The sequence below is a fragment of the Stigmatopora argus genome, chromosome 4 (assembly GCF_051989625.1).
Source record: "Stigmatopora argus isolate UIUO_Sarg chromosome 4, RoL_Sarg_1.0, whole genome shotgun sequence".
In the NCBI taxonomy this organism is placed as follows: Eukaryota; Metazoa; Chordata; class Actinopteri; order Syngnathiformes; family Syngnathidae; genus Stigmatopora; species Stigmatopora argus.
The window spans coordinates 18,824,203-18,842,184 of NC_135390.1; the positions used below are offsets into that span (position 1 = coordinate 18,824,203).

Here is a 17,982-nt window from a genome sequence, read left to right on the forward strand (position 1 = left end):
CAAATTGAACAATGCAATCTGCCACATAGCGTCTCCCTTCTGCACGAGTGAGATTTTCCCGTGAAAAATGTTTATTGGACGAGAGAGTTGGAAACGGCCCACATGCGAGGACAGATTCTCGTCAGATCACGAAAGAGCAGCGGGGCATCATTTTTGCCCAGGCGGCGCCCGGAATACGAAGTGAGAAAACTGTACGCGTGAAGCCTTGACCCATAGTGTTCCCAGTGACCGTTTAAAAAGCTAACGTTTATTGAACACTCCCAAGGGCTCTTGATCGTTCCTCTTGGACGATGGGTAGGGAAAGGCCATGTGAGTAAATGATGCAGAACCCACTTATTTTTGTCACCTGATTTTATGTTCGTGCCGATACCAAGTTCTGTTCTTCGATTTTTTTTTTTTAAGAAGAGAAAACAAAAAAAATCACAATTGTAAAATATTTGCCTAGTGCCGAGATTAAAATTGATTCTGCAATATAGCATATATTCCACGATTCCCGTATTGACTCAAAATCAGTCTGAATTGGATACTTTCTCGTATTTAATACGTTTTTTGATCATTTCAAATTGTGTACGCCAAAGGGTGTCAGACTCGGGTTGGTTTGCGGGTCGCATTAATGTCAACTCGATTTCATGTGGGCCGGACCATTTTAGATATAATATTCTGATTGTTTTTTTTTATAAATGGTTTAAAAGAACTGGATTAAAACCCCTGAATATTCAGTTTTTTATAGATCTAAAACAATTTTTTAAAATGTATTTTTAGATTTTACAAAATGATTTTTGAACTAAAAACACAGAAAAAATGGATTAAAAATGAAAATTATTGACTTAAAAGGGGGAAAATCAGGAAATTTAATATACATCTATACTCTTCATTGTAATTTGATCTTAAAACAGAAAGTTGGCACTCATGATTTACTTTCCCGGGCCACACAAAATGATGCGGCGGGCAAGATTTGGCCCCCTGGCCGCCACTTTGACACATGTGGTGTACACCGTATAAAAACTTTTGTACGAGGAAAATGTTTTTAAAAAGTCCATTTTTTTGTAAATCCGATCTCATTTTACACTTTAATTACTTTAATTGCATTACTTCTAATTGGGAAAAAAACGTTTCGACTTCAAAACGGCACCTTCAATGGCAGATAATAACCAACTTGTACGTTTTTCATGTATTTTATAAAAAAAATTGATAATTTTAAATTATGTACGCCAAATAACAACTTTCGTACTGGATCTTTTTTCAAGTATGTTTTTTTGGGGGGGAAAACGATCTGGTTTTACCCATTTCGGCTCTAATCCGGATCGTCTCGGTCACTGGTAGCAGACGAAAACGTCTTCGTCGATTGGTAATGTTGTTTTCACTATATAAATATAGCGCATCAGCAAGCAATGTACCCAGACACTCAAGCTGTCAGCGTCATACAGCGTAATCTACAGAATCTTGAATTTAATACATATAAAAGGCGCACCGACTGATTGGGCGCTACGTCCAATTTGGGGAAAATGTTAAACTTTAAAGTGCGCCCTAGGTGAGTAAATATTTGCCGCGTTGTTTGTACGGTTAATTATCGCTTAATAGGAGAATTGCAAGCTTTAATAAGGGGAGCAATTGGCCGAGATTCAAAAGTATGGAATTGATCTTAAGACGTGTTTTTGGTGGAAATAAATAAGAGGTGGCTACACTTCCGTTTGTGTCCACCAGTAGGCAGCAGTCAACCGCCACGCTTGGATGCACGTTAGCGCAGTTTCCCATCTAAAGTCCCTTTAAAAAGATATTTTTTCATATTTAGAATCCTGCATTTTAGCAGGTTAAGACTAAAACTGATTTCCACTAAAGCAGGTTTGCACTACTGTGATAATGAAAGGTAAAAGACAAAAAAAGAGAACATTCTGTACCAACAAAAGAACAACAACATTACCTAGTAGCGCAGTTATAAAAACAAAAAATAGACGACTTATGATGGGACACTTTGATTGAAAAAAAACCAAAACAAATACATCTTAAAAACTGGATTTTTTTCCTACCAATTCCCCTGAAATTTCCGATTTCACAATTAACTCGGGAACATCGCAAACATGATAATCTTTATTCCCAGGTGGTCAAAGTGAAAGATAAAATACTTTCAATATTTAAAAGAAGAACGTTTTTAAAAATAGTCTCTCTTACTGCTTTTAATTTCCGAAAATTTTTCTCCAAAGCCCGAATCTAGCTTTAATCTCCATCTCGGTTGCCAACAACACGATCATCATTTTTCACAACAAATATTGATATTAAAAGCGTTCCCGTGACAAGCACTTCCCCGGGTAATTACTTTCTGGCTGGAACGCCGTCGACAGGTTTTCCCCTAGCGCCCACCTCCTCTCCAATTACTTCTCAATGGGCCAAGCTGCCAGTCTTTAAGGGGCCCGCCATGACGATTGGAGAGCACGGTGAGCGAACGGCGTCCATCTCTTGCCGGCAGCTCGAAAGAAAGTGCCTCACAAATGGCGCCTATCACAACGGCCTGTCGCATTACCGTCCGCCGGCGCAGCGAGAGGCTCGTTACCATATGCCCGCACTCCATCTACGGGCCATCCATTTTTATATCCCACGGGCTCCGCCGTCATTGAGCGCTAGAGATCGTCTGTCTCCATGGCAACCTTGCATTTAGGTGACAAATAGCAATCTGGTTCAAGCACAACTCACAGAGAGCTCATCCATACCGTCTTCTTAAAATTGCTCAGTTAAGTTGTCAAGGAAAAGTGCTGATTTAGATTTCTTTTAATATTATATACAGTGGTACCTCGAGATACGAGCTTAATTCGTTCCGGGACTGAGCTCGTATGTCGATTTTCTCGTAACTCAAACGAACGTTTCCCATTGAAATGAACTAAAAACAATTAATTTGTTCTAACCCTCTGAAAAAAACACCAAAAACAGGATATGGGATTGGAAAAAATGTTTTATTTGTTCTAATTCACCATCTATTAACAAAGTAACACATAACTAGTGGTTTAATATTACTAAAATGTGTTTTATAATAATAAAATTAGACGGATTTCGCGGAAGGTAGAGAGCGAGGGGGGAGACTTTTTTCACGGCAACACGCTCGTAACATAACATAAACAAATTTAAATGAACTTGGATCACAATGCAGACACTCGAAAATAAGTTTAATCCAACCTAACACTAAACTTAATTCTATTCTAGTTTGACATTTTGATACCTTTCTTTCTTCTTCTTCCGGGTTGGCTCATTTTGCCCCGCCTCCACACTGACTTTCAGTCAATATCGAGGGTTGTTTGAGTTTCAAAGTGTCAGAACGTTTTGATTACTTGGAAGGGGGAAAAAGCGCTATGCAACCAGAAAAAAAGTCAATTTATCCTTGATTTGTAGTGGTATTGTGTAAATGTATTTTTCAAGCAAATACTCATTATGAGGGTTATGTTATTTTTTCAAGTATAGCTGGGTGATTTTGAGATTAACAATCAGGGGGAAAAATATAGATCGATCGCTGTAATGAATCATGCCATGTTTAGACGAATACCGTGTCGGCCCGAATATAAGACGACTGCCTCTTTTTCAAGACTCAAGTTTGTAAAAGACTTTTTAAACACCAAATTCGATTTTTATACACAAAATAATGACATGCAATGATCATAACAATACATTCGAAAGAAAAGGCATGTTATTTTGCCTCACTTAAACCATCCAAAAATGGTCTAATCACATCTTAATATCTGAACATTTAAACATTTTGATTTTTTGTAACTTTGCATTTTCTAAGTCATTTATCTTCAGGGTTGTTTTTTTGAATTATTATAATCTTTTGAAATCTGTTTATTTATTTTGAAGGTTGTTTTTTTCCCCTGAGCCTGGCCTCCAGTGGGAAAATTATTTTTTAAAAATAGCAAGCAGCAGTTATCAAGAAACTTGAAAGTCTTTCGCAAACCTCAATTTGAAGAGTACTTTGCATGTGAATTTTTTAAAAACATCATACAATGTCCTGTGACTTCATAAGACGGGTATTTACATCTTTTAGTTATGAATTTACAGGACTTGCAAAATATGGCAATACGACATGATGAACAAAGTACAACAATGCTATGATATATTAAGTAGTGTACAATAAAATAAGATATTATGTGTTGGTTACAGGATACGGTTCCATTTGATTGGTTTAAAAAAACATTGTTAAATTAGTGGCCATCAATGGTAAACATTTAAACGATTTAATTGCCAAACCTGGCATCGTAGTGCAAAATATAGTCAAAAATGACTAGCGCGTCGTTATCAGTGCCACCAAATTCGTCCTCTTTCTTTCAGGGATTACAGCAAGTCCCCCTCAGGGGAACTCGGCACTCGTCATCAAGCTTCTGCGAGAGGATTAGAGCCAAGATGATGAAAATCTAGTTGCTCAATGTATGACGAAGCTGCTGGATTACGGGGCGGGGCAGGGATTGCGCTCTAGTTTGCTGGAACGCTTCCATGGCGATCCCATGTCGACAAGGGCGAGGGTCAAAAGGACGCCAAGCGCTTGATGTTTTTCCCTTCGCGACCTTAAATCCTACATTTGTGTAATCTGATGCCTGATCGGTCTGCGGTCGACTCGTACGCCGGGGGGGTATTCGCCTTGCGACGTCACGACCATCTGAGACATTTTGTCGTAATCACTGTTTGGCAGCTGTAATCGCAGCATTTTGCTGCCAAATGTTTAAGCTGATGGCGGTTTTAGCCGACTATTAATATGCTCAACTTTATTTAGAGTTGCTTCAGTGTACCCAGTCATCGCCTTTTGGACTACAAGGTCGTTTTTGGTTAAGAATCTTTGGTGGTAAACTCAAAAATTTACTGTTCCAGACTGATTTAGACCGCTACTGTTGAGTCGTTTGGGGTTTGAATGGATTTTATTCCTTTGTCTGTTTATGTTTTTGTATTTGTGCAAAACCGGTCAAATGTTTGGGGACTGCACTTCTGTGCTGAAAAGCTTTCAGTTATCAATTTTGTCTTCAAAAGGTATTCTTTTTATGTAAATTAATTGAATTTTAAATTGTGGTTCTTTGTGTCAAAAGTTGGCTGTGAAAGAGAATTTCATTTAGGTGTTATGGTTTGCATCTGGGTATTATTTGTATTTATATTTTTTTGTTTTAGTTTGCATTGTTTTTTTATTCTTAGAGTGGAATCAGTTTGAGTTAAGAAACATAATCCAGTTTATTTTCTTTTTGATGGGTAAATCTAGTTTTTTTAAATTGAGGTTTGAAACATTACATTCTTTTCTAAGTGGTTTGAAAAAGGCTTAAATTTCACTTGATTAATCAAGTAATATCCATCAAAGAATACAGTAGTAGTAGTAGTGGTAGTGGAAGTACTAGTAATAGTAGTAGTAGTAGTAGTGGTAGTGGAAGTACTAGTACTAGTAATAGTAGAAGTAGTAGTGGCAGTAGGGGTGGTGGAAGTAGTAGTAGTGGTAGTAGTGGTAGTAGTGGTAGTAGTAGTGGTAGTAGTAGTGGAAGTGGTAGTAGTGGTAGTAGTAGTGGTAGTGGAAGTGGTAGTAGTGGTAGTGGAAGTGGTAGTAGTAGTAATAGTGGTAGTGGAAGTGGTAGTAGTAGTAATAGTGGTAGTGGAAGTGGTAGTAGTAGTAGTGGTAGTAGTAGTAGTGGTAGTAGTAGTGGTAGTGGAAGTGGTAGTAGTAGTAGTAGTAGTGGAAGTGGTAGTAGTAGTAGTAGTAGTAATAGTAGTAGTGGTAGTGGAAGTGGTAGTAGTGGAAGTGGTAGTAGTGGTAGTGGAAGTGGTAGTAGTGGTAGTGGAAGTGGTAGTAGTAGTAGTAGTAGTAGTAGTAGTAGTAGTAGTGGAAGTGGTAGTAGTAGTAGTAGTAGTAGTAGTAGTGGTAGTGGAAGTAGTGGTAGTGGAAGTAGTAGTGGCAGTAGTGGTAGTGGAAGTAGTGGTAGTAGTAGTGGCAGTAGTGGAAGTAGTGGTAGTAGTAGTAGTGGCAGTAGTGGAAGTAGTGGTAGTAGTAGTGGCAGTAGTGGTAGTGGAAGTAGTAGAACTAGTAGTACTAGTAGGAGGTGTTGGCAAAACATTAGTTAGAAAATAGGTTTTTGATTGGATATGTATGATATGTTGCAGTTGATTTGATTTTTAGTAGGAATACTAAGTCTACTTCTAAATACTATTTCAATAAAATTTTAGCTGTTAATATTCAGCCCTACTAATTATCATTCATAATTATCCCTTTTTCTGTCAATTCTCTTTTTTTTTGTCCCTCGCTGCACATCCACTGAGTACAAACATACTTGATTCCTGAAGCAAAGTCTTGACCGAGCGCACAACCTCAGTTGTCCCGATCTCCTTCTTTTTAGTGCCCCATCTTAAGTTAAGTGGGGAAGCAGTTGAGTCAATGGCCCAATTACAGGCGAAGCTGCGTGAAATGAATTGCTTTTATGCTGACAGGCTTGGGAGAACTTTTGCACCTCGTTCCACAGTCGCTACCTCACTTCAGAAACGAGGGGTAGGTAGGTCGCGGGTGATAACAACTGCCCCGAGCGCCCTAGAAAGGATAGGGGGTTCCACTGCGATCAAACGAGACTGGTCGCCAGATTCCAATTGGATTCATGTGTGACGCTGAACGGTACAGGCAAAGGTTTCTTAGTAGGCTAGCCGATATTGCTCAAGGCCCCGATGCAAAATATTTTGGATTTCTAATGCAATTGAGTGTGAAAATGAAAGGGAATGTTCTGATTACATTTAATGTCAAGCTTCTCGCTTAAAATATGAAACTTATTCCACCTAAACTGTGAAATGAATGAATTCTGATGATAGCTCCTGAGTGTAATCTTTTTTTTTTTTACTAGACTTCAGAGGACGGCGGTCAGATTAAAGTCGATTTGTCTTTTGCAAATTTGTTTTTGTTTTTCATGATTGTTAGTGTGCAGAGAGCATGGTTGCAAAGTTTTATATTTCTTGTTGTAAAGGTTATATTGATTTGAAACTGACCAAATGCCACAAAATCAGTTCCCAAAGCCATTTTTTATTCATAACACAAAATAAGGTAGACATATCCATCCGACGTGGACCCACAAAACAGTTACACGAAAACAAAACTAGAGTTTAAGCATGCTAGGAAAACAACTTGGCGGCACTAAACATTTAAGTTTTAGTCATTGTGAAGTCTGAGTCAGCATAAAATTCATCAATATTTGAAAACAAAAACATCTTTTAATAGTTGCCTGAAAATAAAGTAATAAATAAATAAATAAATCACATAAGACTGCAATTTTTTACCCAAAACATTTAATTTTAATTGAATTTGAAAGAAACAGTATTTTTGGCAATTTCCAGGTTATTTCATAATTAACTAACATTTTAATGATATTATCTGCCGACTTTAAATCCAGTGTACACGACGAGAGGGCAACACCCAATTGAACACATTTGGAGTTAGTTTAGATTAGTTTAGATTAGTTTAGATTAGTTTAGATTAGTTTAGATTAGTTTAGATTAGTTTAGATTAGATTAGTTTAGATTAGTTTAGATTAGTTTAGATTAGTTTAGATTAGTTTAAATTAGATTAGTTTAGATTAGATTATTTTAGATTAGTTTAGATTAGTTTGGATTAGTTTAGTTTAGATTAGATTATTTTAGATTAGATTATTTTAGGTTAGTTTAGGTTAGATAAGATTATTTTAGATTAGTTTAGTTTGGATTAGTTTGGATTGGTTTGGATTGGTTTAGATTGGTTTAGATTAGATTAGTTTAGATTAGTTTAGTTTAGATTGGTTTAGATTGGATTAGTTTGGATTAGTTTAGTTTAGATTAGATTACTTTAGATTAGTTTAGGTTAGATTAGTTTAGATTAGTTTAGTTTAGATTAGTTTAGTTTAGATTAGTTTAGATTGGTTTAGATTGGATTAGTTTGGATTAGTTTAGTTTAGATTAGATTACTTTAGATTAGTTTAGGTTGGATTAGTTTAGTTTAGATTAGTTTAGTTTAGATTAGTTTAGATTGGTTTAGATTGGATTAGTTTGGATTAGTTTAGTTTAGATTAGATTACTTTAGATTAGTTTAGGTTAGATTAGTTTAGATTAGATCACTTTATTCATCCCGTATTCGGGAAACTTCATTGGATAGACTTCTAATGATAAGGTTTGGATAGTCCGTCCCCAAAGTTGGATCGTTAGCAACACTTTGAAAATTCGAGAATAATATTCCAAAATTCCAAATTACTTACACTTAGTTAGGCCTCTATATTACAATCTATCTTCAAATGTAGTGTTCTTCCATTTGCCATTATAATCCACAAGAGGCAATTTCACCTAGCAGCATGAAAGTTAGCCGTCATTCTCAATTACTGTGGGTCAACACGAAAGATTTTCCGAAACAAAAAAGAACTAGAAAGTCTGCCATGATGCTCAGAATTAACATTCTGAAGGCTTTCCGTTGCCTTTTTTTGCCCTAATCAGATCTTCAGGCTTTTACCTCTTGTCAGATTTTCTGGCTCGACAAAGCATTAGATGCACGCTGACCATTGCTACCCGGCCTTTTCCGACCGCGGGGAATTATGTGATCGATGTGCTTGAGGCTTACGGGTAGCGGAAAGGATACGAGCGTTCGATAAAACAGTGTAATCTCATCTGAAAAGCTGTCATATCAGCCATCCTGACACGCAAGCCGCACTTTCCCCGAGCGCCAAATTAGACGATTAGATTGAGGTACCCCGAGTCTGGAACACCAGCTCTAATCTTGTCTCGGCCGTTTTGCATTCGGTATCAGCGTTTGATTAAGTTAATGTGTGCCACAACACGCTACGGTGTTTGATCACACATTGACCGAGCTACGGTTTCAAGTGAAAGTTAAGATAAAGACTACAATACGATGTAAAAGGCTCGAATGCAAACACTGCTAATCGCTTGATGTATCTTAGTGCATGGCGTCACCATTTATTCAAAGACAGAGTGGCCCCAAATCAATGACTGGAATTGAAGTAGAAGTGCAGTCCATCTGGCCCCATTCTTGCGATTGTCGTCTGTAAAGATTCTTCCCAGCATTCCAATTGGTTGTCGTTGCGTCTGCTTGATTTTCCTCAGGCACACAGGTGCTTGTTTGTCACGCATCGACAACTCTCTGGCTTTCACTCTGTGCGATTTACATCTTTGTGATCCGCATGTAACGGTTTGAACTCATACGTTCATTTTCCGTACTGTTTATCCTGACAGGGGGGTGCTGGAGCTTATCCCAGCTAACTACGGGAACCCTGAATTGGTGGCCAGCCAATCACAGGAGACAAAGGACAACCCGTTATAGCTCGGGGCAATTTAGCGTTCAACCAACTAGCCTAGCATGCATGTTTTGGGGATGTTGGAAGAAACCGGAGTACCCGGTGAAAACCCACGCAAGTCCGGGGAGATCATGCAAACTCCCTACGGGGATGTACAGACCTGGGATTGAACCCTCGATGTTAGAACTGTGGGGCCGACGTGCTAAACCACCCCGACAACGTGTCACCTTGACGGCAAGAAAATAAATATATAAAAGTGCTTAGTCTTCCTTTATCACACATGTCAAAGTGACGGCCCGGGGGCCAAATCTGGCCCGCCGCATCATTTTGTGTGGCCCGGCAAAGTAAATGATGAGTGCCGACTTTGTGTTTTAGGATCAAATTAAAATCAAGAATATAGATGTATATTAAATTTCCTTATTTTTCCCCCTTTTAAATCAATAATTGTAATTTTTTATCCATTTTTTCTTTGTTTTTAGTTCAAAAATCATTTTGTAATATCTAAAAATATATTTAAAAAAAGCTGAGATGAACATTGTTTTAGATCTATAAAAAACTGAATATTCAGGGCTTTTAATCCAGTTCTTTTAATCCATTTATAAAACAAAATATATAAATATTATATCTAAAATGGTCCGGCCCACGTGAAATCAAGTTGACGTTAAAGCGCCCCGCAAACCAACCCTGAGACTGACACTCTTGCTTTATCACAATGCTAGCAAACATCACAAAGCAGACATTTATTAGCCTGAATCGGTCCTGTGGGCGCTCTGTCCATTTTTGTCAAAGCACTACGAAAAGAAAGGTGCCAGTGGCTCACGTGGGCGCCCCGAGAAAAAACATTGATGAATTGATCTGCTCTGTGTGGCCTGGCGCTCAATCAGTCTTCTTCACATTAGGGTTGTGTGTGTGTGTGTGTTTTTTTTTTTAACTATCTGGAATTTTTCGCACATCTTTTTTTGGACCTGAAGAGAGCTCAAAGTGCTTTGTAGGCGAATAATCATTCGGGAGCTCAAAAAAGAAACAGTATTAATTGATTCACGATTGATGAACTCAATGGTCTGCAGTGAGGTCTGATTTTTAGATGCTCAATCCAAGGCGGCAGGGTGGCAGCTAATGAATGTAGTAAATTTTAATTCAATTCAATTTAAGACTATTTTTAAATGCTTAATAGCACTTCATCTGAAAGCATTTTTTATTTGTGTTTTTGAAAGTATTAATTTAGCTGGGTAAATCATTGATAAAATCACATTTTAAAAACTTTACAAAATAAATATGTTCATTTAATTAGAAATAATTATAAAGTAATCTCATACTGTTTTAATTATAATGCAATTTCTGTATCACATATCCTCTCTCTCTCTCTCTCTCCCTCTATATATATATATATATATATATATATATATATATATATATATATGTATATATATATATATATATATATATATATATATATATATATATATATATATATATGATTGTAAGGCGCAAAATTGAAGTCTTTTAGTTCCACTTTATAGTGCGGAAAATACGGTAGTCCAAATCAAATGTATTTTTCTTCTCAAATTGCAGTTTAAGAGACATTATTCAACAAAAGCATACTTTAAAGAGTTTTCATTGTGAAAATACTATTTTATTTTGTAAAATGTGATTTAAAAAATCAAACTCCCCATTGTTTAGAAACAACTGTAGTGAGTTTGGGGTTGACCTTAATATCACGTTGGGTTGTCCCAAATGCCTTAACATCAGAAAGGATTGGATGTTCATCACCGCCAAAGACAGCCAGAGAGTCAAAGAAAACCTCACAATTTTGCTCGAACAAACTAACGAAATCGTTGACGGCATTTCAAGTTTGGTGTCAACATGTATTATTCATCAGCATTTACGTCAAGCCGCTTGGCTGAAATGGTGACCTTGTATATTGAATTCATTTTTCTCCAAATATGAATGTCTTAAATGTTTCTCCCACAACAAGCATTAGGCAGCTACGGCGCCACCGGTTATGAATTATGGCGGGCCGACAGTCGCTCACGTTGTCTGGTGTGCTTCCAGGTGGCTTGAGAGGAGCATCCATCATCGACTCGCTGGACACGCTCTACATTATGGGATTGTTGGACGAGTACCATGACGCCAAGGAGTGGGTCAGAGACAGTCTGGACCTCACCTCGGTAAGACCACTACATTGGGGCAAAAAATGTGTATAGCCGTAATACGTAGGTTTGTCCCGATAACATATTTTGCTACCCCACAATCTGATGATAATTATTTTATAACTCTTACAGGGAACTCATTGGCTGCCTATCACGGCGCTTGACGTCCAATCCATTTAGACTAGGAGGGCCGAGTGAATGAAAGCTACCTTTTTTAAAATTTCAGTTTAGGTCTCTTATTCGACACAATTTTCATCTCAATTAAATCCATTATCCGACCTATTTTTTAAAGAAATCTTGTGTAATTTACTGTATTTTCCGCTCTATGAAGCGCATCTTAAATAAATTAGTTTCATATATAATGTGCACTGGACTATAAGATGCAGGGTAGTAGTAGTCGTAGTCGTAGTCGTAGTAGTACTAATAGTCGTAGTAGTAGTAACAGTCGTAGTAGTAGTAGTACTAATAGTCTTAGTGGTAGTAGTAGTACTAATAGTCTTAGTGGTAGTAGTAGTAGTACTAATAGTCTTAGTGGTAGTAGTAGTACTAATAGTCTTAGTGGTAGTAGTAGTAGTACTAATAGTCTTAGTGGTAGTAGTAGTACTAATAGTCTTAGTAGTAGTAGTAGTAGTAGTAGTAATAGTCAAAGTAGTAGTAGTAGTAGTAATAGTCAAAGTAGTAGTAGTAGTAGTAATAGTCGTAGTAGTAGTAGTAATAGTCGTAGTAGTAGTAATGTCATAATAGTAGTAGTAGTAATAGTCGTAGTAGTAGTAGTAATAGTCATAGTAGTAGTAATAGTCGTAGTAGTAATATTCGTAGTAGTAGTAATAGTCATAGTAGTAGTAGTAATAGTCATAGTAGTAGTAGTAATAGTCATAGTAGTAGTAGTAATAGTCATAGTAGTAGTAGTAATAGTCGTAGTAGTAGTAATAGTCGTAGTAGTAGTAGTAGTAATAGTAGTAGTAGTAATAGTCGTAGTAGTAGTATTAGTAGGGGTCTGTGTTTATACATCAACTAGGTGGAGCTGTGCTAAAGGGAATTTCATACAATGATTAGCCAATATTGATCCATATATAAGGCGTACTACATGTTTTTGACCAAAAATTTAAACATTGTCTTTTATTTGCGTCTTATAGTATCTGTATAATAAATAATGTTAACTCATTGGCTGCCACGTTGCCCGTCACCCAATTGGGAGTGTCAACTGATAGATCGAACGATCGATGCAATCCCCTCAGTCCAAATGGATTGGACTTCTATTGCCGTCGATGACTGCCAATGAGTTATTGATTAAAAACAAGAGTGAATAAATACATTTTCAAAAGCCCATCTTTTTTCACCCGACTCCGGTCCTCAAAAATTGACGTTTCCGGCCTTGATTTTCATTCACATGCTGGGATCAAGAACAAGCCTGGTCATATGCCTTAATCAATATTTCAAAGAAAATGGCACTTCCTTCCTTCTCCAAGATCCCCGTTTGCATAATCATGTTTATTCACCGATCGCTTCCTTGTTCCGCTGCCACAAATAAACTCGTCAACAAGAACACTGAGCAGGAAGGAACAGGAAGAAGGAGGTAAAAGGGAATTGTTTTGCCTTGTCCTTCCTTCCACTGGCTGCACACACAAAGCATTCTAAGAAGCTGAAGTCATTACCGTCATGTTCTCAGTTTTTGTTTAATGCTTGTTGCGCAGGATTTCGTGACCCACATCAGAGCAAATGATGGGCTGAAAAATGAACGCGCATTGATTTCTGTTCTTTTTGAATCAGTCAGCACTTTCATCCCAAATAAGAAGCATAAATCTAAGCCTTGCCCCTCCCTGGTTTTGTGTTTTGTCGATAGTGTTTAACTGTGGACTGTGGGTGTCAAGCTCCCGTTTACCCGTGTTGGTTAATTAGATGCAGCGGAATTGAATAATTAACATATGCATTTTTTTGCTTTTATTGACCTTAAAGCTCAAGAAATTGAATTAGTGTATCACGTGAATTAAAAATGAATCAATTCCATTCTATTTAATACTATCTGAATTTTCTAAATTGGGAATGTTAAAGCCCTTAATTTTTTTTCAATCCTAATAGAGCACCCATTCAACTCACTTCAAAAATACAAATAATTCTCTTTATTTTAAGTGTAATAAAATTGTTACCACTTGAAACTTAAGAACTTTATTTTTCGCATCTATTTCAACAAAGAAACACAATTTTCAGATGAAAAATAATCACCAATGTCATTTCACAGTAATACAGTCACACCTCTGCTTACGAATGCCTCTAGGTACGAATTTTTCAGGTTATGAAATTTTCAGGTTATGAAATTTTCAGGTTACGAAATTTTCAGGTTACGAAATTTTCAGGTTACGAATTTTTTTATATGCAAATGAGTGACTCGAGATACAAAAAATGATGAACGTCAATGGCGTACCGGCAAAAATTGCACTAAAATGGGGTAAAATCCACTTCCTAGCAGCATTTAGTGATTAAATACAAACACTGGATCTTAAATACAAACACTGGAGCTTTTCAGATATTTGAACTTGGCCCACAATTGAAATATTATTTAGGAATATAGCCATATTTTACTCACCAAAAATCCTTTTTAACTATACACAATATCCATCCTCCTTTCTTTCTTCCTTCTTTTATATCGCCATCAAAGCTAATGCTGAAAGTCGAGCCTGTCCTGTCGTATTTCTGGCATAGTCCGTCTTGAAAATGGCTTTAAATCAACACAATATATTTGCTTGGGCAGCTCGCTCCAAATACAGTTTGGTAGCTCTGACTAATCACTAGCCAATCATAGTTGGTGAAAGCGATGACTTATCTCTACGCCTGCAACAATGCATTGTGGTGTTGCCAACTCGAAATCTGATTGGTTAAAGCAACAGCCTTATCGACGCTTGTTTAATGCAGCAGAGCATGCAGAACTGATTGTGAAGGCCCTGAGGCAGATTTCTGACCGTGGCAACAAATAATGGCTGAAATGTGATTGGTTAAATGCTTCAATATGAAAACACATCTGGAAGCAGTGCAACCAGAAGGAAAAGCAATGAAAGGAAGCTAACAGACAATTTGGAATTATTTAATAAGTATTGATGGACAAAATATAATATATGATTCAGATATTTCTTAGGCCAGCAGAGAAGGCCTTGAAGGCCCTGACGGCCCGCCACTGTTGTTCCTATACTAGAAACTAGAAACAAGGTATTGCTGTACATGCTTATTTTAAATGACCTCTACTTGTCAAACATTAAAAAGTAAAAGTTAGCTTTCAACTACAACTTTTTATAAAGAAATTTGTGCTTCTTACATGATTCCCACTAATAAAAATCATCCTCTTGGCATGTTTTGACAGATTTTGGTCCCGTTTTACTCCGTACGCATTGACTTGATGCCAGCGTACGTCTCAAACCAGCTGCCGGGATTACATTTTTGTCACTCCTCTGTGGACTTAATGACAATGCAAATGAAACATGATTGCTATCTAAATATAAACATTAGTCCCCCGAAAAGCCTACAAGTTAGCTTGATCGATGACATTATTAATGATCATCCGTGTTCTCGCTCGAATGTCACCTCCACGCTGACAAGGCTGACAAGTAACGTCCCTGCGCTCCTGTCCCGCAGAATGGCGAAGCGTCGCTCTTTGAGGTGAACATCCGTTACGTCGGCGGGCTGCTGTCGGCGTACTATCTGACGGGAGATGAGGTAAGATGAATGGATGTCTCGCCGTGTACCCTCTTTTTTTTACTCCCAGTCCAAAGTTTGACGGATGAACAGACTTCCCGGTGTGTGACAGTACAGTACGAGTGAGTGTGTGTGACGGTTTAAAACGATGGATTTAATGTTGGCTAGTTTTTCACCTGCTGCACGTCGGGTGAATCGACTTATAAATCCGCTACAGATTTTCCGGACTATAAATCCAGCTTTTTTTATAGTTTTTCCGGGTTTGCGAATAATACTCGAGTGCGACTTATATATATTTTTTCCCTCTCTGACTAGAAAAAGAGCTTTTTTTAGGCTATAGTTATCCAAAAAACTGTTAATGTTACATTAACGTGTGCCCATTTAGGCTTTTATTCTCCATTTTACTTTAAAGTTTCTTTGTTCTTGATATCTCAAAAAATTGCCCCTCTCTAAAATGCGACTTATACACCAGTGCTACTTCTATACAGTAATCCCTCAAATATCGCGGTCAATGTAGACAAAACATGGCCGCGATAAATGAAAAAACGCAAAATAGGATCACCCCAATTATTACTACCACAATACATGTTTTCGCGCCTATACAGAAATACAAGTACACAAGTACAATTATTAATGCATATTTATTAAATATTACAGCTATAAGCCCTAACCCAAAAGACTGTAATGTATTAATATATAAATATAATGTATATATTTCAAAACGTAACTAAAATACTGTACTCACAGTGAAAATAGCTCCTTTCCGCTTGATATAAATCCAAAAAAACAGTTAACTGGGAGTTTTAGTCCAAGTCCTTTGTCTTCTTGTGTCCATGGGTCCATTGTCCACAATATTCGAGGGATTACGGTATAACTTTTTCCTTCGTCGTCCATTATTTGGCTGCTACAACTGATAATACTCGGGTGCGATTTATGTCTGTCTTGTGTTGCCAGGTTTGAGCTAAGAAATTGCGAGATTCCAAAGGCTAGTGAAGTTAATAAAGTATTAATGTAAAGGATTATGTTAATTTTGGAGCAGAGTTAATGGGAAATTCCAGGGTCCATAGTACGAAAGGTTTTTATGTCGATGTCTGTTCTGTTAAAAGGCAAATAAGTCATCTTTTCGCCATTTTCCCACATTTTATCATCTTGACTTTCCTTAAATCGGGTTGGAAATAATTTTGCAGTATTAGTATTCTCGTTTAAACTGGCAAAAGGATAGTAGAAAATAGCAGTTTTCAAAAACTATGCAAAGAGAAGTTGGAGTGTAAACAATACATAAGAATTTTATTGTTTAGCAAAGCAAAAGCAGATGGGTGCAAATCTAATATTGATTAATAGCAAAAGATTACAGTAATTACAATATTTACACTTTTTAATTAACTAAAAATACACCAAATGAGTAAAAATGTTTAAAGATGACGAATACATTGGAAAATATTGGCGACAAAGAAGCTAAAAAAAATATGACGTTAAGACAAATTGATAATAAACTGCAAAGGATCACGGCAATATCTGACGCTTTACAAAACAGATGAGTGGAAAAGATAGGTTACCCAGACAAAAAGCTTCATTATCCATGAAAAATGGCTGGAGGTCAGCAAAGGACCGTAATGAGCAAGTCCTTGCAGCAAAGACCCCCGAGCCCGCCACCCTCTCGAATATCACCCCCGCTACACCCCCCACCTACACACACACACTGTAGGTGAACTATTTTTAACGGTGACCACATGCATGAGCTAATGGAGAAAAGAATTAACGGAATTCTCCGGCGGCTTTAATGAACATATGTCATATGGCAAAATACATTAGATTGAGCCTATATGGTCTTCAAGTACATCCATGCCTCTATAAATTATATATTTTACAGCAGAAATCTTGGAAAAAGACCTACCGTGGTACCTCGAGATACGATCTTAATTCGTTCCGGGACTGAGCTCGTATGTCGATATTCTTGTAACTCGAACGAATGTTTCCCATTGAAATGAACTAAAAACGATTTAATTCAGTCCAACCCTCTGAAAAAACACCAAAAACAGGGTATTGGATTGGAAAAAATGTCTTATTTTTTCTAATTCGCCATCTATTAACAAAGTCACACGTAACTAGTGGTTTAATATTACTAAAATGTGTTTAATAGTACTAAAATTATACGGATTTCGAAGGGGGGAAGAGAGAGAGGTGGGGGCGCTTTTTGCACGGCAACATGCTCGTTTAATAACATACATTTAAATGAACTTGGATTATGATGCAGACACACTCAAAAATAAATTTAATCTAACCTTACACTAAACTTAATTCTAATTTTGTATTTAAGTTTGATACCGGCCGGGTTAGCTGTATTTGCCCCGCCTCCACCCTGACTTTCTCTATCGATGTACTTTTGTATTCCCTTCAAAATATTCCGAAAATGATGCACAAAAATGTCCTCACAATAGGATAACGCACGACCACTTGCCAACGAGAAGTAATATATACTCGTACTAACGATCGCTACGCCATTCGCGTGACGGAAAAAAAACACTGAAAAAAATGCAACGCTCCGCCCAGTGCTCGTAGATATCTGTTATACACGAAAGAGATGCGGCAAAAAAGACAGTGCGCTACAATGATAAACAGCCTCTCATATCTTGGCCACCTGGCTTTCTCGTATCTCGAAATTTTTCTCGTATCTAGAGATAATTATTCGCTCAAAATTTTACTCGTATCTCGAAATGCTCGTATGTCGGGGTGCTCGTATGTCGAGGTACCACTGTACTTGTATTCATACCAGTACTCAATACTGATACAATACTGGCGGTAAAAGCTTATAGATAAAAAATGACGGTAGGAATGACACTTAATATTTTGAGAGAAAGTTTACCAATGACGCAAAAACAAACTTGTGAATT

General features: G+C 37.3%; 1 protein-coding gene across 2 annotated transcripts in view; it reads left to right on the top strand.

Annotated features, from left to right (window-relative positions):
- LOC144073458 (mannosyl-oligosaccharide 1,2-alpha-mannosidase IA) overlaps positions 1 to 17,982 on the top strand; it is a 135,438-nt gene that overhangs the window by 82,905 nt on the left and 34,551 nt on the right. For both annotated transcript variants that reach the window (XM_077599294.1, XM_077599295.1), the window contains 2 exons: positions 11,310 to 11,425; positions 15,032 to 15,112. In XM_077599294.1, the coding sequence (XP_077455420.1) occupies positions 11,310 to 11,425; positions 15,032 to 15,112 (197 nt within the window). The remainder of the gene's footprint in view (positions 1 to 11,309; positions 11,426 to 15,031; positions 15,113 to 17,982) is intronic.